This window comes from Metopolophium dirhodum, chromosome 1 (assembly GCF_019925205.1).
Source record: "Metopolophium dirhodum isolate CAU chromosome 1, ASM1992520v1, whole genome shotgun sequence".
NCBI lineage: Eukaryota > Metazoa > Arthropoda > Insecta > Hemiptera > Aphididae > Metopolophium > Metopolophium dirhodum.
In genome coordinates, this window is record NC_083560.1 from 132,308,276 (window position 1) to 132,330,071 (window position 21,796).

A 21,796-nucleotide genomic window follows, 5' to 3' on the forward strand; every position below is an offset into this window, starting at 1 on the left:
TATAATATATTATATAATTTTTATGTCGGGATGGGGTTTGTACAGACAAAAAAGTGATCAAAGATATTTGATAGTTTTAAAAATAATTGGTATAGGTGTGTATGCATCATACCTACATTTTAATTTAAAAAAAAAATTTTATCGGCGTTTAAAAAAAATAATACCTAATTATAATAATAATTATTATAGTTTTATGATTTAAATCAACTAAATAAAGTTTCTAAGAATCCACCTTTTTTGTCTTTAATAAAAACTATTATAATCGGGTAATAGTCATAATATTAGTTATTACCATTCAACGATACTAGAAATGTATTGCCTTAATTTAGCCCCTTAATAAATAGTGCTTCGACACAGAAAATACAAGGAAAAGCGTTTTTTTAAAGTATTTGAAAATATTTCAGGGGTTAAAGAATATTTAATTTCTTTCTTCTAAAATAATAATCGTGAATAGATATTATTTATGGGGTTTTATGTAAGTATTGTAAATACTAAATTGTAGATTGTTGAAGAGTTGGTTCCAATATTTCTGGATTTTAATAGGAATTAAAATATATATAATTATATACATAACTACCTAAATAATTCTCTATAAGAAATTTTAACCAAACATGAGTATTTACAAATTACACATAAACAAAACCACCTGTTTGACGTTTAAATCTATAAAAAAAATGAGCTAAGTTAAAAATAAACATCTAAATAATCTATAACAATAACATCATGCAAGGATTCTCTCATTGAATAAAGGCCTCCCTTTATCTTATAATATACCAATTGTAATTTTAAATTTTAAATATTAGTTAAATACAAAATAAAAGTAACGATTTAATATTTAAACTTAACTTACGTTTTTCTATAATATAACTTGACGAGTTAGAAAATTAGTTAGCTCACCCAACCCGCCTACAGATAATACATAATAGGTATTATGGTTATTTTAATAATTCTATACTAAGAGACGATAACAGGCTTACCCAACTTCCAAGTCCTAAATCGATCCTAACGATGCCATGGTGCAGATAAATTATTATTACCATTATTACTATCATATTATTATTATTATTATTCGCTCTCGGCGGACCACGCAGTGGCTCCGGTCAACAGTCTGCAGCAGTTCCGGGTGATGACGCGGGAAGCCGGTAGGGCGGAATTCGCGGTGGTGATCACAGGCCCGTCCGGTGGTTCGGTGACGGCGCACGTGGTGCCCGTCGCCGATGGTTACGTAGTGAACTTCACGCCAACCGAGGTGGGCGAGTACCGACTGAGCGTGACTCTGGGTGGCGAACAGGCGGGACGGCCGTACCGTATGACGTGCACGCGGGCCAGCGACCCGGGCAAGGTGACGGCCCATGGGCCGGGCCTGGCTGGTGGCCCGGTCAACCGGCCTGCTGAGTTCACCATCGACACGAAACGCGCTGGCCAGGGTGGCCTGGGCGTGACGGTCGAGGGCCCGTGCGAGGCGGCCATCAATTGTCGAGACAACGGGGACGGCACGTGCTCGGTGGCATACATGCCCGTCGAGGCCGGTCACTACGTCGTCAACATCACATTCGATGACCACCCGATTCCTGGGTCGCCGTTCAACGCGCTGGTCGGTGGTCGGGCGGCCGGCGATGCGCCGCGGCCGCCCAACAACGTCAAGGCGTCCGGCAACGGTCTGCTGGCCAATGGTAAACCGCTACCACCCGTCGCTGCAGCTACCAAGTGTCCCGAGCGTGTTGCCGTGTGACAGTGATGTGTTTCGAGCGTGTTCGCGTGTTCCGCGTGATTTGTTGTGCGGTTTTACTTTTGATTTTCGACCGGCTTTCTGAATTAACAGCCTATAGCAATTATACGCCAGGCTGACCAACAATCAATTATTGTTATTAACACGTATTTTAGTTATTTATTAATCGTTTATTACCATTTGTTCTAATTATTTGTTTATACTATTTGTTGTATACCTACTTACTTTCTGTAGGCGTGCGCAGGCTTTAGTTGCAAGGTATGAGGGAGGCTGATGACATGTGCTCTCAAAAAATATAATATATTATGCCTCTAAATGCTAATACTATTGCCTTAAAAATAATAGGTTTTTTGTAATTTTTTTTTTTTTTTGGGGTTTAAAACATTTTTTATAAGACGCGTGTTTATGATAAATTATATATACTTACCTAATTTAATTTTTCGACTTGACTTGAATTCGGCTTGTATATTATATGATACAAATTCAATACGTTTTTGAAACTATCCAAAAACATTCTTTTATATTCATTTGGATCATTTACAACCATAAGGTAAATTAAAGTTAATTAAACATTTAAACGCATCAACAATATTTAATTGTCTATGATATTTCCGATAAATTCCTGGTCTTGAGTATATCTCTTTCTCGAAAGTGTCATGTTTTTCATAAAAATTATTACGTTCCCTAAAAAGTGTCTGCCCTCACACCCTGTGTGCACGCCTATATATGGACTTATATCTAAGCCAAAGATGACCACAATCTCGTGCCCATCTACGGCATAGGTAGACTCGAAAACTGTTTAGCAAACTAAACTATTACTGCTGTTTATTCTACTGCCACTATAAACATTACATTGTATTGCAAACGTACCTATAAGCTGCATAATATGATAAAATACGTGATACGTATGATCACTACTTTTTCAGCGATATTAGACCTTTCGGCAGTTAATTTTATCTAATAAAGTGTGTTATTTTCCATTCTGTTTAATATAACTACTCCTGCGAGTGTATATTATTATTATTATCATAGATTAACAATCACACTACATATAGGTAACCCAGATGCAATTATTTATCACTTAATACATTTGGATTTGAGTCAACTATAATAAGTGGCGTCAATTGTGGTAGAATGAGTTGGGAAGTATCTTCTCGCCTACTGCCACATGCGACACTACTATATAACGAGTCAAATCCAAATAATTAGTGACAAATTATTGCGTTGGCCCATCTAATATAGTGTTAATGTATAACATAAATATAAATTATATCATTTTATAAATTAAATGTTAATCTATGATATTATTTTAGTTGATTTTGACGTTTTGTTTGATTTTGTAGTACTGTCGTTTGTGATGGATTTTAGTTGGATTTTGAAAGCCAGTAATTTATTATTATTTACATTTAATTTAGGTGTTTTATTGGGATCACCGACTGACTTCTCCGTGGACTCACGAGCAGTCGCAAAGTACGGCCAAGGGGTCGTTACGTGCACGGTAACTAATCCATCTGGCACCAGGACAGAAACGTTCATAACGCCTCAAAGCGACGGAACATATAAAATCAGTTACACTCCGTTCGAAGCAGGTAATATTTTCGTCTTGATGGCCTCTGCCCATAACGCTTATAAAACTATTCGTGTCTTTGGTGCGTTATTTTATCGTAGTCGGTTATCTAGGGTGGTCCCCATTTTACCGAAAATATATAATATTAATTATATTATATTATGCATATGAACCGATGGAAAACAATTATGTTTTTACCATTTTTTGTTGTCAACATTTATTTAAATTTTTACTCTTTTGAATTACAACACATTTTCAATTTCATATCCTGAAGCAGTGTTTTATTTGAAGTATTTCGATCTACAAACTTCTAATTTTGGTAAACTAGTTTATTACTTAGGTATCAATGTATTACTTACTAATCATAATTATTTAAAGTTTAGATGAGCGAATTAGTGAACCACATTTTTCAGGGTACCCTTCTACCACTCCACTCTTCTAAACTTTAAATAATTTTAACTCATTAACTATTCGTACAAAAGTGTAATGTATCGTACTCCGAAAAATATTCTATTTATTCGACTTTAAATTAGGTATTATATAAAAAAATATATTGTTATAAATGTTAATAGTTCTTGGAATACTGAGTATCAAACTGGTATAATATAATGTTTATTTAATTATTTATTTTTTTTATAGGACCACACACCATCGACATTTATTACGATGGTGTGCCTATAGTCGGCTCACCGTTTTCTGTGAACGTGAGACGAGGAACTGACGCGAGCAAGTGCAGAGCTTTTGGACCGGGTGTGAGCCATGGAATTATCCACAAAGTTAATACTTTCACCGTCGAAACAAAAGGTATAGGACGTCTCTAAGGGCTTTTATCGGAAATTAATAAATGTATAGTCTTTACAATTTTAATTTTAATTTAGATTATTAAAATATATTTAAATAGAAATTAAAAATGTATGATTTGGTGGTCACATTATGTCATTTCCGCTGTTGGTTGTTGTGTGATACCAAAATTATATAGAAAATGCATAACATGTATATTTTAGAGCTCAAACACGTCATATACGATTAAGAATATATTAAGAAAATGCTATCTTGGAGAAAATATTGACTGATTTATTTTTTAATATTTTTATTATATATTTTACAACTAGAGGTACCAACAATTATTTTTTGGTTTTTTCAAGTATAATATTTAAATTATTTGTTATGCTTTAACTTGAAGAAAAGATATCATGTTAATATGTTATTATTTCCAAAATATTATTTACTTGAAAATTTTAAATTGTGTTATTATAATGTTACATTTAAATATAAATTATACGCTATTGTCATCTTAGTATGATGATATTATTATACTTTAATTCAATACGATATTACCCTAACCTAAATAATAGCAAATACCTACTGGTAAATCTTACGAATAATTACATTCTATATAGTGACAAACATTTCATAAGATCATCGTTATTAAGAAATTTCCTTTTTTTGAAATTTAAAAATTACCTAATTATTTCAAGTTATATTTTTTGCCGGTGTTATATTAAAGTACAAATTATAATATAAACTATAAGTATAAGTAGAAGTTTTACTCTCCACGCATTAGGTATAATATGAACGCATTTGTCCTTTCATTTGAATTTAATTTTACTATCTATATGCAAATCTGGGGCATAAATGAGTTAAAATTTAAAGTTAAGTTAATTTTAACTTTTTAACTTGACTTATTTTAATTGATATAAACTTAATAAATAACGAGTTACTTTTAATCAAATTCAAGTTAAGTTAATTTATAAATAATTAAATAATAAATATAAAAATATTATTGATGTTGCATATTACATAACCATTTACTAGAATAGGAAATTAGAAATATAGTTAAATTAATTTCTTGTTCCATTAACCAGAATTCTTCAAGAAAGATAACTTAATTAAATAATAAATACATATTATAGCAATAGCCATTTAGGTATATATTATATTATAATATACATAATATAGGGGTATCGTATATATAAAGATTAAAATTTAAAGATATACCATACCATACTGCGGGCATATTGTAATAATAATAATTAATAAATACTAATAAATAATAAGTAATATGATATTATCTTATTATATCGATATAGATACAAATCACAAATGAACAATTCTCAAGAACATATAATTATAAAATATTTTCACCATAAATAAGTTATTTATTTATTTATAAATCAAAAGATTGTATTTATTTCGGTATTTTCAATTTCGTATGCTTTTTGCACCTATTACATAATTCTATTAATTCAGTACCTAATAATTTAAATCTATGTATGGAAAAGCTATTGGCTATTTCCTATGTTTAGTAATATTTATGATTTTTATTATTTTAAACCAATATATTAGTTTTAATATATAGATATTAAAAAAAAATAAAAATAATAACTTAACTTAAGTTAATAAGTTAATTGAAAATGTTCATATAACGTTTAACTAAACTGAGTTTAAAAAAAAACTAAGTTAACTGTTAACTTTAAACTTTTTAAAATGTTTTCCATCAACTTAACGTAACTCAGTTAAAAATTATCATTAACTTGCCCAGGCTTGCCTATATGTATGTATTAATTATTATCACCAATTTCCCGTGCTGTCGTCCGTTTGCGTCATCTGATTTCTAACTATAGGTCGCCCCACTGGCCACTGAGAGTGAAGACCGCATATGTCTCCTCTTGGAGAAGGGGATAGTATCATGCATATAGTGATACATACATAGATAAATAGATCACATCATCTCCCTACTACCCACTTGTGATAAGCATTGATAAAGACCTATTGAGGTCATTTCAATGAACAAATACAGAAAAAAATAAAATGTATTATTTATAATTCTTTTAGAATGTTTAATCAATATTGTAACTATATAGTTGTGTACTTATGTATATTTTATCGTGATACACTTTTTATTCAATTACATAACTTTTTAAAAATATAAACTATTAATAAAATACACATAAACATAAAGACATTTAAACGTTGGGGACTTGATTTTCATATTAACTTTACCAAACATACCGATTTAGGAACACAAACCGTTGAGAAATCGCACGTTAAAAAACAATATTTTCAAACTTTAACACAACATTTTTATAATTTTACAGGAGCTGGCACTGGCAGCTTAGGTTTGGCCATCGAAGGACCTTCCGAGGCGAAAATGACGTGCGTTGACAATCGCGATGGTTCTTGTACGATCGAATACATGCCTACAGAATCTGGTGTTTACGATGTGAGCATTCAGTTCGCTGAAACACACATTCCCGGATCACCGTTTAAGGTATTATTCAAATTATCGTAACTAGTTATATTATATTTTACAAACTGACGTTAAAGTCATTATTTGAACCATTTTGATCTCCATTTAAATGGCGTGAGTCTTACGTTGACCAAACCACTAGACATTTCCTGATCATAAAAACTATTTAGCTACCTATCTATGCGTATGTGCATATTGTTGCGTAATGGCGTGTCAGATATAGACTTTTTCGAGCTGACCTCAGGCAACTGGAATTTTAAAATGATTTCCTCGAATTTGTACTCAACGCTGTTCTCGCTCAGGTTATGATAACTAGGTACTCTGGTGTAGCAGAAACTGATATATCAATATTTTACTCTCTCACCGAGTTTACCGTTGAGTATCTCCTTAATCCGCATATGTGTCCACGTAAAGTTGCTATACTATGATGTTCATTCTGTATATTATTTTGTTATCATACTTACTTGTTGCACTCGATTTCGTATAAATTATTTATGCTTGTGAAAACTTTATGGCGATGCTACAACTAGGTTATACATTCTTTTAATATTTTATTGTACTACCTTCGGTACGTATTATTTTCATTAAATCACTCTTTCTTAGTGGCGTATTTAGTAATCTTTTATGGAGGGGGTCCAGCTAATTTTCCAAACACATTTAAGAGGTGGATTTCGCTAAAGAATATATATTTATAAATATATTAGATATTTGGATAGGTATTTTTGGAGGCCAATGGGAGGGGGAGGTAGGGTCAGACCCATGGACCCCACCAAATACGCCACTGATCTTTCTTAACAAGTATCTATGTTAATTTAAATATATTAGGTGAACTATAAATACCATAGTACCTATTTATACCTATTATTATATTAACTGTAAATTTGACTCCAGCCTGCGTTTGCGATTAAAATAAATAATATAATACCTAATAAAACAAAAATCTATTGAATTACAGGTCCAAGTCGATTGTCCTGATCGTCCTGCAACCACCAATGACATCAAGGTGAGTGGGCCAGGCATCAACCCAAAATATATCAGGGCCAACACGCCCATCACGTTCAAAGTGGACGCTTCGAAATCTGCTAAAGGACACGTAGACGTGAAAATAGGAAACGACAAAGGTAAAAAGGCTTTGATTGTTTATTTTTTTAAACGTATAATGTTAAATATTTGTTTAAACGGTCGTTGAGAATACAATGTGTGAATACAATGAATGTTGACACCACAGACATTTGGTTATTATTGATGACTATAATTTAGCTGCAGGTGTTAACTAAAGACAATGCTTTTTGTTAGTTGTTACCGTAGTTGGATGTTTAAAAAATGTTTTTAGTTAAACAGTTGTACCTACCTATATGCATTAACTAATTTATAAATCTGATTTCATTATTTATTAGAGATAGGATAAACTTAATTTTGTTCTTGCAGTGTCTGAACTCAAACTTAAATCTTATTAGGGTTTTTTCTTATGCCTCCGTTGCTGACTTCAATAATATCTTATTACGTAATACTTCTATAATCAAGAAATTGTTATCCAAATTTTCGGGATCAATTATTCTCTCCATTCCCTCCCGACCGTGGTAGTGGTACTATTCACTAACTACCTATATATTATCCGATTCTTATAAAATTTCACCAGCGTACCTACGTACCTATTTATTTTTAAGTATATTTTTAACTAACTGTTAAACGTGTATCAGCTTAACTTACATTTTAGTGTCATATTAGTTTTTTTTCACATCATCATGTAACAATATATAATATCCTATTTATTCATCAGGTGTGTTACAACCGAAACAACCAATTATTCGAGACAATGAAGACGGTACCTATGATGTTACTTACACTCCTAATCCAGAAGGCGCTCTACTTGTGGCCAACGTATTGTACAACGGACATCATGTACCAAATAGGTAAATATGAAGATATAAATATTAAAAAACCTGCATTTTAGATATAAATAATATTTAATTTGATACTATAAAGCCATATATTTATCTCTACTTATATTCCAAGCGTCACAACACAAATTTAATAATTAATAGTTAAATAAAATAAAATAAATTGTAAATTAATGAATCCAAAGCTGCCTCGTAGTAAAAATTATGATTTTAAGTAAACACTGAACGTATTGGAAATGTGGAGTGTCGCCGGATTATAATAACAATTGACTGATAATGTAAAATTGTGATTTTTTTTAAATTATAAATTATGTATATTATTATATATTATATTGTATATTATATTAGCAATCAAATGTGCACAAGACCATTTTATGACAGACGACCGTTTCCTTTTTTTTTCTTTTTTTATTTAGTCCTTTTAAACTCAGAGTTCGGCCTAAGTTCGAATTGGATAAAATCAAGATCGAAGGCCCCGGCGTATCCGACTCTCGAGGTATCAAGGCTTCTGTTCCCACGTATTTCGTCGTGGACGCTACTGACGCTGGTTCCGGAAAATTGGACTTGAGAATTATGGTAACTTATATTGGGAAATACTATGTTCTCAGACTTTCTTATGAGATGTTGTAAAAATATGACGATGACACCGTTCTATCTGCTGCAGGGACCCGATGGTTTTCCCAGGCAGGTGGACATCGAAAAGAAGGACAATTTATACAAAATCAAGTATACTCCGGATGACTGCGGTCGGTACACGATCGAAGCGCTATATGATGGCAAACCATTACCGCAATCGCCGATTCAAGTACAGGCGTACTCCACTGGAAATGTAAGTTCACTATGTTGCACGATCATTATTCTAAAATTCAAACGCTTGAACGGCTTACGCTTATATGCAGAAATCAGAGGACTAATCACCCCAAATATTCCATCACCCCCCCCCCCAAAAAAAAAAAAAAACCAGACAATTTATTAGTTGTGAAGAGTCAAAGCTCCTACCGCTCACATTGATGTTAAAAATATTACTTGTTACACCTCGCCCCCCCCCCCCCCCCTGAAATTGTAATGGATTTTCGCCTATGTTATACGCTTCATATAATAATAATACATCGTATAAAACTATTAGCACACGCGTGCATTATTGTTGTATATTATAATATATGTAGTGGCGTTCCCATTGAGTATACTCCAGATTATAATCAAAAGACTTTTTTTTTTTAAATCATAAATGGAATTTAAGTCTCAAAGAATTTGTGAATAAAAAAATAGTTAGTGTTTTTATAGTGCTGGGCGTTTCGTTTCCTTATTGAAAACCAGAAAAAATAATGAAAATGAAAATGTATTTGTTATCATCAACAATCCTCCAGACTACCCTTATTATACCAATGTTATAGTTTGGGACATAATTTTGGTGTATGGTGTAAGGCATTTATTAGGACCCTAAACTTTTTCATTGAAATTGTTAACCTTTTACAAATTTGATGGGAACATCACTGCTTATATTACGTTACAATTACAGTATTATTATAAGTGCTGCTTAATACTAACACATTTTCCATACAACTTAAGTGCAGTTGATATAGTCACGCGCTGGAAATTTTTAGAATGGCGTTTTGCAACCATTTAATATTATGTTAAGTAAGTACGTTGTATTATTTTCGTACAAAAATAACAACTAATGTCCGTTGTATCGTTTATTACGAGTGATATTATAAAGTTAGTTTGGCAAGCACGCGTAGGTGATCCATCGTTATATTGTCCGTTGACGTTTTCGCACACAACGTTAAATATTATTCTAAATATTTTGGGGGGATTTCATAATAATTTTAAATAACAGTTTATAATAATGACATTATGAACTTAAGTATAATATGAAGAGTAAACACCGCAAATACTATTAAAAATATCTTCATAACGGGTTTAATTATTCGGTGTCGCGAGCATGTTTCGGACGCAAGAATTTATCTATTTATCACGTAAAAAGGAATATTACGATAATCGAAGAAGAAATAACTAATATTGAAATTAAAATACCATGGATAATAGAACGCATTTGATTTGTTCGGTATTATTGGAAGACGGACACCGGCGAGTATATAAGTAAGGATGCGGCGAGAAGAAACGGACGATTTGAGTCTCAACATAATAGTGTCCATCACTTGGGAAATTTTGGAAATACCAAACGGTTTATATAACTGAAAGCGAACGCCGACCGAAACGTTTCATTCAGAATTCGATACATTATACAAGTACGCGCAGGGTTTCAGTCGTATTATTGTTATAAAACACGAGTGTTGTACCCAATATTATACCAGTAACCATACATATACTGTGCATCAGATTATACCATGAAATATCTAGAATTATTAACAAGTTGTATATACCAATATTAGATTGGTATAATATTACCTCCCTAATCAGTATAAGAATATCATATTATCATACAATATTTATAGTCCAACGTTTTCGTTTACGCTTCGTTGCGCTTGTTTGATTTGATTTGTTTAAATGTTTGTTGTACTATTTTACTAATGTTTTGAATTCGATTGATCTCAGTTCATCGACGACAGATATTATAACAATATAATATAGCAAACAAATTTACGATCGGTATTTTGTTTATTACTCGTCTTTTATTATAATATGTAATCTTATATAATTTTAGCAGTTGAAGTATTTTTAAAAAATAGCGATTAAAACGATCTCACAAAAAAAATTAAACGCTTCGAGTTGTGTGTTGTCGATTGTTGTGGACAATTCGTCCAGACGAGTGTTGTGCATACTAAAATCTTTAATTAGACTTTTAATTAGTTTTCTTCAGTTTTCTTTGAACTCGTCATGCTATTTCGTAGCATAATAATCAAACTATTATGTTATAAAATAGACTGATATGGCAGAGGTGACCGGTAAAATTAACTTCAAAAAATATCTCCAATATGATATCATAACAATATCTCATTGATAAGAAGAAATCTTCTTTCTTTTCAGTTGAAAAACGTCTTCAAAACATTTTCAAAATGATAACGTTAAAAATCAATACATTTTATATATTAATAAGAATACAATATTATAATAACAATTTAAATATCCACAACTTTGTTTTTATTCTTAAAGATTATTAGCAAGGCCTCTCTTATTAATAGTTCTTACTAATCAGTAATTTAACCTAAATGTTCATTAGGAATATGTATACATTATCGACAATTTATAAATAAACAATGATCAGAGGGGCTTCTTGATATTTGGACTAGGACCTAAGTTTTCGGAGATATTTGGGGTGCACATGTCCATAGTTGTATAACTTATTTTCAATCTTGGGTAGTATTCCGAATACTTTTATAATACTATTTCCAAAAATATTTTGTGATGTATTCTGAATACTTTATTCGGAATACTTTTATAGTATGAAAATTAAATTGTTTGATTCGCATGTTATTCCCTTAAAACAAAAATACAAAATTCATATTTTATGAGTTGGAAATTTGGAATCAATAATATCTATTAATATCATACAATATCAAAATTATAACTGGTATCGTTTCATATTATGTTTATCAAAAATATTTTTAAGTATTCGGAATACTTTTATAGTATTCCAAATACTTTATTCGGAATATTATATTTATCAAGTATTCGAATACATATTCGGAATACTATTTTTCATATAAGTATTCAAGTATTTATTCCAAATACTTTTCAAAAGCATTTTACCCAAGACTGCTTATTTTCAAATTTATGTATGACGCAGGAAAATACAATTTTATTCAAAAACATGCAACATTTTATTTTATTTTTGAACTCGGACAACTAAGTAAAAATATAGAAATGCATGAACTTCTAGACCCTATGGTTATAACTTATAAAGTATTATTCAATAATATCTATCAAAAATATTTTAAATGAATGTCCAACAGTGATACTATAGTGCAGTGTCAATATACTATAAACCAACCTACAATTTTATCGATAAAATAATAGGTTCGTACATCATATAATTTGGGGACGACATGTTTTTTAATTAAAATAATACCCAAAGCCCTATAAATTAAGATACAAGCTACTTAGAGACTGTTGTCTCTAGTCGCTCCTAGTTGTTACAATATAATTTCAAGCGACACTAATTTTTTTTTTTTCAAATATTAGTGTTTTTTCATTTCCGTGAATGCCATTGCTGCACATGATCAGCTCCAATTATAGGTGCACTGTTATATTACCTACCTAAATGTGCAACAATAACTTTCAACTATTTTTTCTTCATAGGGTGTAACAGAACGACCAGCAAAAAAAATTATACTAGATAAACTTATGACAACAAAATATGAAAATTTTATGGATAAAAAATATATTCATGTTAGGAAATTTCCAAAATGAATATTTTGAAAAAAATCATTACGTTTCAAATTGGTTTACTCCAAATAAATATCCATATTAAAAAAAAAAAAAACTACTTGACTTAAATAAAACCTTTTACGATAAAAATTTGTCTAAAAATAAGATATAAAAATTAGATATTTTTAAATTTATCAAAAAAATGTAGGCATTAAATTTAAATTTTAAATTGTTGGTATTAAAAAAAATTATATTATACTGTGATTGTTGTACATGTGCCTTAAAATTATTAAAAAAAGAAATATTTAAATATTGATTAAAACAAAAGTTAATTAATTTGTCAGGTCTTTCTGTTTTAACCCGTATACCACGAGGGTATATATTTTTTACTCGAGATATTTATTGGACTGGAGGTATTTTTTCGGAGTTATTTTCACCCGGAACATAATAATATAATATACATTATTATGACGACGGTGTAGTTGTAGTCGTTCTCATTTCATTTAATTTTGTTTATATTTGTTTTTATTTTCCGTGTAACCGTCCGAAGGCGGACAATTGTCGTATCACGGGGAACGTAGAGAGCCGAATACTGACGGGTAAAAACCACAGCATCGTCGTGAACGCCAGGAGCTGCGGTGACGGGAACTTGACGTGCCGGATAAGACCGGTGGACGGGCAGTAAGTCTCGACACATCAACGTGTACAAATAGCATAGACATATTAAGAAATGGACTGCGTACGAGGGAGAAAACCGGTTTGATCATTGAGTAAGAGAGATAGACAACAACTTACTCCAAGCATGGAAGAAAAATTATCGATCACTTATTTCTGCAAGGGAATTAGGTGCTATAATTTATGATATAGGTAGTGCTATCATAATTCACAGCAATTACAAGTTTCGAATTTTGAATTTTTGCAATTTTAAAATATTTGGATTGGTATAATGAGTTCAACACATAGTCTATTCCTTAATATGTCTATGGTCATCAACACACGTTTATACTAAATTCAAGGCTCGGAACTTTAAGTGCTAAAAAGTACTGAAATATTATGTAGGTATATACATGAGTTAAAAAAAAACTTTGAAATTGGGATGATATGCAAACATATTATGCAATTTATTTTTTGAACTCTGAAGGAGAAAAACGGAGAAAATTTCTTTTATCGGATATTTTTGGTATACAGGATATTTCGGCACAAGATCAAATAATGTTGGGGATCATTTGTCGCCGGGAATTAATTACAGGACTAAATGACGGGTCACCAAACAAGTTAGGAAAGCTCACTCTGTGGCTGTGCTAAATTTCTGGTTTATAAACGTACCGATTTTAATACTGCTCCATAAACTATATAGTTCCATAGGTATATTTAATTTAAAAATAATTTGTTGAACTTTAGATTTCGGTACCTATTTTTTTAATTAATATTGGCTAGTTCTAAACTAAAGTTTAGAAACCAAAAACTAAATAATTAATAAATACCTACTTTCGAAAATTGATCTTAAAAAAAAATGTATTTAATGTGCATATGTGGGACGTAGATACCTACCTATTTGTATTAATTTCTTATTTTTCGTGTATACTTTCGTCAAACATCAATCTTATTGTCTTCCTACTAAACTAAGTACTGAACGGTAAAGCTGATTAACGTGCCTATTGTCACTATATGGTCACTATTAAAGGTCACTTATCGAGTTTTCGGAAGTATTATGAGCAGTGGTGTCCGCAGGGGGGGGGGCTAACGGGTTTAAGCCCCCCTCCCATTTCCCGTATTATAACTTAAAAAAAATAAATATTTATCAAGTCTCAACTGTCAACTATAGTAAACTATAGTCAATTATATAGTAAGCAAGACGTAAATTTAATATACGTCTTACCAGAATAAATTCATTTTTGAAAAAACATTTATTTGCATACCAATTTTCCTAAATTCTCCTTTAAGCTTTTTGACCAGATAAATAATTTTTTATTGAAATTTATAGAAAAAAAAATTTTAATTAATTCTCAACTTGGATTTTCATTTTTTTTCTCCAATTATTTTTAAAAAAACATTGAGAATTTTCAATTTTGACCTCTAAAAGTACAGTTTGCTTTCAAAAATATACATCGGGCGTCAAAGTTTATGATCAGAGCATTTTGTCTACCAAAAAAGTTGAGAAGTTACAAACATTTTAAAATACCTCAAATAAACGTCTGAAATTATTAGACTGGACAAAATAAAAATAAAATTGTAACTAATTTTCAAGCCCCCCTCCTCCCCCCATTGTAAAATCCTGCTTACGCCACTGATTATGGGAATATCATAATTTACGCATATGGTTTCTTCACAATAAATCAAATACCTTTTAATGAATTCACATTCCAAACAATATCATATAATACTAAAATAATACTTTGGCAGTTTTATAATTGTTTTTGATATTCGACTATTTTTTTATACGAATTTGTTTTTCTTGTCGAATCGATAAAATATACAATTATGTACGATCTTAAACCTAATATCAGAAAGTTTACAAAAATTTCGAAATATCTGAAACTATGCGATAGAAATGTTTACTTAATTAGAAATAAGGGAAGGCAGGTAGGTATACTATTGTGAAATAAAATATGACGAATAATATCAAACCAGAATATCAGTACCTTCGCAATTTCCAAACAAATATGCCTTAAGTTCCGATCCTTGAATTAATAGTAAAAACAACAATAATTAATTATTGACTATTGTTATCGCGTCGGTACAATATTATACTACATACTTCTCCCATTCGATATCATACATAATCCAAATGTATGCAAACATACCTAACACTTCGACCAGTGGCGGATAAGGAATTATTTTTTTATTTTTTGGAGGGAGCCACAATTTTCAAAAATATATTGAATACATATTTAGAAAAAACAATCTTATTAGTTATTACTTGTTAGCTTAGAGGAATTGTATATTATAATATGTACAACAAGTGTACTTATACTTATAAGTAATACAAGTTTAAAAGTATTTGTATAATTATTTACTCATACGTTTTATGTAACGACTATATTTAGTATTACATAATATAGCACAGCAAATGGGCCACGGAGAGGCCCAGACCCATCTGCCCCTCCCCTCAAATCCGCCACTGGCTACGACTTTATGTAGTTATATAGCATTATATTGTGTGGTTGCGAATCATTTCGCGAAGTATATATTTAAGTGACGTCGTGTGTGCGTGCGTCTGTGTTATTTCAGTTTCTTCGTAAACACAGAAGTTGTGCCGAAAAACGATGGCACTTACGTGGTCAACTATTCGGTAAAAGAGCCCGGGGACTACACGTTGACGATGAAGTTCGGCGGTCAGCCAGTCAAAGACGGGTTTTACAAATTTACGGTAACGCCATGAACAAACGAAACATTTATATATTTTCAAAAATAAAAAAATAATAATCATAATCATATAATAATATTGTTCATTATTATATCGAACAAAATATAATTTATTATAATAACGTAGTCGGAGGGTCAACGATAATATTGGATCACTTCGTGTGGAGGGTGTTGTATTCATATTAATATTATATTATTATTATTATTATTATTATTATTATTATTATTATTATTATTATTACTTTTTATCATTATATATCATTATTAATAACCGGAGCACGCAGCACCATACATTTGTTACAATAATAATATTATTAACATCGATTTATGTGCATGTATAAATTACATATTATTATATTTTCTTTTACCCATAATATCACCGTCTGGTGTAGGTAATAATAATATTGTTGATAATCAACACGGTATTGATGTACGATATGATAATATTATTAAACACAGTTAATAAAGTTTAGTCATTGTAAGCATTACCCATTTTTTTTTCTACTCAACACAAACGTTTTCACATTTTTTTTTAAATAAAACCACAGTGTACGAACGGCTTTTTGGGTTTTGGGATTTTTCCTATCGCAAAACTGTTTGTGAATCCATGAAGACCACTGGTAAATAGTTACACTCTTTATCAAAAGGAAAATTACGACAAACAGTTTCAGCATAATATTATTATGTAGTAAAGTAGCACTCAAATTATAACTAATGATATTTTTAGATTCTGAGCGAAGCTAGAAAGCTAGCGGATTTACAATGGTGTTTATTTTTTTTTTATATCCTGTATACAAAAGTTCTACCAGAAGGAGTTCTTTGATTTCAACATACATAGCACCTTATCTTTTAGCAAATTGGATCAAGATCTTTTTCTTATAAAATGATATTATATCATTGAATTTAAGTTTAATGCAATCCATTATACATTGACCCACTTGTAATCTAATGTACAGCAGAACGATATCTACTTACCCGCTTTTTATAAATACATTTTCACGATATTTTCGTTAAAATTGTAAAAATATTTACCTAAAGAAATTAACTTTACAAAACAGCTTGGGTGCTTACATAAAAACAGATTAATATTATTTTATAAACTTGACACACAATATTATAATGTTGTCATTGGCGGCGATTTACTTGTGTTTTAAAACAAAATTGTAGGTTTACCTATAGAGTATTATTATTAAATACTTAAACACTATACTTACTTAATTGACATGTAGTATATACAAAAAAATAGTTTAATAAAAATGGTTTCACAAGAAAAAAAACAATTCAGTCTGTCATTTTATAAAATATCCAGTCTCAGAAGAAACCAAATTTAATCTCTACCTACAGAATCCAATTTTATTTTCTGTGTCCATTTATATATTATATTTTTGATATGCATAAATCAGTTATTATTGTCTTACAATTCGTTATTCTTATGTTTAAAAAAATAAATAAATTTGGACACAAAAAATAATATTGACGTATCGTGTATAAATTAGATTTCTTATCAATGACTCCACCTAACTATTATACAGTCATAGTTAGTATGTAGCCGAGTGGTTATTTTTCGCGAGTTATCTATATTATTTCGTGATTACGAACATCTACCATAATAGCACTGAAATGGTCAAACCACTTGTTTAGTTACCTGCAATATGTTTTAAGTATGTTAAGAATTTATAATTTTATTTTTTTTTAAATTTCACTAAAATGTGTACAAACCCCTTGAAATGTGAGTTTGTATAATGCACAAATAAATCTATTTTTCTCTACTTATTTACCTATTCGTAGAACCTAGAAAAAAAAAAAAGAAAAAATTATAAAATGATGTAATGTGTGGTCTTAAAGAGAAATGTCAAGTGCTCATCCGTAACTTGAACGTATCGCCTGGAAAACATATTTAAAACGAACACATTTACTCTCCGAACGACATATGATCAGGTCAGTTTGAGGTGGTATATATATATCTATATTTCTTCAGTACTGTGTTGACTGATTATGACTAACTTTTGTTTCGCTTATGTATAGTGGTGTGGAGACTAAACATATCGTAGGTATTGTCCGATTGTAAATTGTATTTTTTTTTATTATTTTTACGCGTTCTATTGTTATATAATAATATAATTTTATTATAATGATATATTTTATATTAAATACTCACTGATAGAGGACTTTTGTGTACTAAAACAAAATTAAATCAAATTCGAAAAATATACCAACTATAATTTTGATAGGTGAATAATTCTGTACATACAAAACATAAAATTAGTTTTATCTACGTACCTATTTAATTTTTATGATACGATGTAGGTACAAGTTATAACACACATAATTACTGTATAACCACTGATTGAATTCTAGACTTTGATTTATGTCACGTTTGAACTTAATATTTTAAACTCACATCTTAAAATTGTACCTTCCATTCGTCCATAATGGTCTGCTGTGTGTCATTTTAATAATAATTAATAAGTAATAATTTGACCGGGTCGAAAAGTGTTGGGTGTGTATAATATTTTGTATATTAGTCAATTGAAAAGTGTGTGTTTAGTGTATAATATATATATAGGGTGTAATGAATGTTACAGTATTCGAATTTCACCGCTGCATATTTTGATTTAATAGTAACAGCTCTAACAAAATAAAATAGTAAGCTTTGTCGACAATAATGTCTACCCACAAAAATGTTATTACAATAATTATTAGTTATTATCAAACATTAAATAAAAATATTTTTGTATAATATCCAGCTTAATCCAGCATATCATAGTTGATTATTATTTAATTTAAATTTAGGTTATTTTATCATGAATGTTAATGACATTATAAAATTCCAATGTAAATGCTCTGTGCACGAACAAAGAAGGCACATTTTTTTTTTAAATGTTATTTTTTTCTATTAGTTTTAGATAGAATTGAAGAAAATTACAATTTCATTTATAACTCAATTATTTATGAAATGTATTTGATCAACAATAATTTGTAAAAATACCTAATTGATATATGACATTGATTAACATAATGATTACCTAATATAATGAATATAATAGTAATTATTGATTCTTTTAATTTTGTTCGATATTCCCGGCTATTTTGCGGGAATTCTCGCCAAGTTAAGTTCTCAGTATGTGCCCAATTTTAAAAAATTATACGTATTTTTAAATAATTTTTTAATGTATAAAACCAGACGACCTTATAGTAATTTGTTGAAAATAACAATCAGTGATTATTTTTCCTATGATTCAACCAGTTCACTATAATAATTGTGATGAACTATCGTTTGAACCGTTTAAATAGCTATTTTCAAATATTAATTGAAAACTAATAGGATATTGTTTCACATAATATTATTGTTCCCTGCAAAATACCAAAACCACGTCGTGAATATTTTGGATCTTCTGCACAAAAGTCCTAGCAGGCGTGCAATAATCGCCGTGTTGCATACAATTATTACGAGTACCTAATCAATATTGTTTATTTTATTTGTATTATTAGTTATTAAATAGGTATTTATATCAATTAAAACAAAATCGCAGTTTGATTTATTTTTTACTTATAATTTAACAACTATAAGGTGTCATAATTTAATGAAACACTTTGAATACCCAACTGAAATATTATGCTAATTAACATAATGATTAATAGAGGTGACTTATACTAAATTGTAAATAGATATACATTGTGAATTTGTTCGCTATTCCCTGACATTCTGCGAAATGACTCTAAGTTACGTTTCCTAAAATTACCCAACTTTACACAAATTCACAAATTTGAAATTATAATTGATTTTACAATGATTTTTAATTTTTTAATTTTTATGTGTCCGTCATCACCTTTTAGGACAGTAAAAATACTTAATTTTTCTTCAACAATATCTTTTCTGATAGGTAAGGAAAGTAGTTTTCAAAAGCGCCGTGAAAAACAAAACAAAAATTAAGGAAAACCGGAAATTTTTACGCAAAATCTGTTTTTGGAAAAATCGATATTGGTTTTTGGTGCAACTCTTAAACAAATGACCGTAGGCACATGAAGTTTTAACTGAATGTTTATATTAGCAGTTTCTATACACCATAACATTTTCCTAATATTTCGACTTATTTTGAGCTGTTTAGGGACATTTTCAGTTTCCATTTTTTTAGTTTTTTTTTCTATAAATATCAATAAAATTTTATTTGTTGCTTAAAAAAGCTTGAAAATTTAATAGAAAGCTCCTATAGTATTTTATTTTAATGGCAGATGAAAAAAAACAAAAATCCATAGCCATAATTTTTTTATATAAGCATTTAAAGTTCAAATATTGACAAAATACGTAAAAATTACGAACATTTGCAAATTAATTTGAGTTAGAAATTCATAAAAGAATTTTCTTTTTAAATCTAAGATTTGAAAATGTAATACAAGATTTGTCATAAATTTGTCTACTTTTATCAAAAATAAAAATGTCGTAGATTACTGATGAGATATTGTTTTAAAATATTATTATTCTGAGCAAAATACCAAAACCAGTTGAAAAATTCCATTAATTTATACAGGGTGTATCTTATATCAATGTACGCGGGGGTTTTTAACAATTATGGATCAATGACATCGAATTTTGTTAAACGAAAAAAGACATTTCTTTATTTTAACAGGCAATTTTTTTGTAACAATTTCAAAATTTTTAAACATGTAGGCGTACCAATAGCACAATCAACTTTATTTTTTCCAATGGTAACTACTATATTTTTTAATGGATTCTGGTAAATCCTTTTTTTCTGAAAATGTTGATAGTCAAAATATCAATTTTTGTTTTTCTAGTTTATAAACTATGGTCCTCTAAAGTTAAGTAAAATAAGCATTAATACTTTTAATTGAAATAATTGATATAGGTTTAATTTACAAGAGCTAAATATTTTTTTCTTATAACTAACTTTTTACACTTAAGTAGTTTAACCGGTAATCTAATGACAGTCAAAAAAAACAAAATTGTTGGCAAACATAGTTCATTATTTTTATTTTAATAAACAATCATCACAATCAATATTATTATTTAAATTTGTTATCATAGGTAATCGTAATTAATTATTTCACAGTTACTTTTCTTATAATATCATAAATTTGGATTCTTTATTAGGTGGCTTAGGTAATACCTAATGGTATTTGATTCTTGTTATAATAATATTGGAAATCTGTAATTAACTCAGATTAAAAGTAAGGCACAAACCTATATTGAGATTGACTATTTATCTTAATATCTTGCAAATAGTTTATTATAAATCACGATTATTAAATAATTCTTAAAGAATTTCAATTGCTAAATTCATACTTTGCATAAGATACTAGCGTACCGTAATTGATGTTTTGACTATCAACATTTTCAGAAAAAAAGTTTTACCAGAATCCATTAAAAAATATAGAAGTTACCGTTTGAAAAAATAATGTTGATTTTGCTATTGGTACACCTGCGTGTTTAAAAATTTTGAAATTGTTATAAAAAAATTGCCTGTTAAATAAAAAAATACATCTTTTTTCGTTTTAACGAAATTCTATGTCATTGATCCATAATCGTTAAAAACCCCCTCGTACAATGACATAAGATACACTCTGTATATAAGTATTTTTGATTCTAGTACATTTTTCTATATTCCTGACCTAATGATTTTTTTTTTTTTTAATGT

At 29.6% G+C, this 21,796-nt stretch overlaps 1 protein-coding gene across 3 annotated transcripts in view; it reads left to right on the top strand.

Annotated features, from left to right (window-relative positions):
• The window catches only part of LOC132933927 (filamin-A), a 146,010-nt gene that overhangs the window by 71,256 nt on the left and 52,958 nt on the right, over nucleotides 1-21,796 (top strand). Inside the window, exons 17-26 of one of the 3 annotated variants that reach the window (XM_061000205.1) lie at nucleotides 1,092-1,673; nucleotides 3,145-3,318; nucleotides 3,936-4,100; nucleotides 6,395-6,567; nucleotides 7,502-7,667; nucleotides 8,327-8,459; nucleotides 8,864-9,023; nucleotides 9,112-9,276; nucleotides 13,327-13,457; nucleotides 16,008-16,146. In XM_061000205.1, coding sequence (XP_060856188.1) covers nucleotides 1,092-1,673; nucleotides 3,145-3,318; nucleotides 3,936-4,100; nucleotides 6,395-6,567; nucleotides 7,502-7,667; nucleotides 8,327-8,459; nucleotides 8,864-9,023; nucleotides 9,112-9,276; nucleotides 13,327-13,457; nucleotides 16,008-16,146 — 1,988 coding nt within the window. The remainder of the gene's footprint in view (nucleotides 1-1,091; nucleotides 1,674-3,144; nucleotides 3,319-3,935; nucleotides 4,101-6,394; nucleotides 6,568-7,501; nucleotides 7,668-8,326; nucleotides 8,460-8,863; nucleotides 9,024-9,111; nucleotides 9,277-13,326; nucleotides 13,458-16,007; nucleotides 16,147-21,796) is intronic. The other 2 variants (XM_061000207.1, XM_061000206.1) reach the window with 2 other exon arrangements.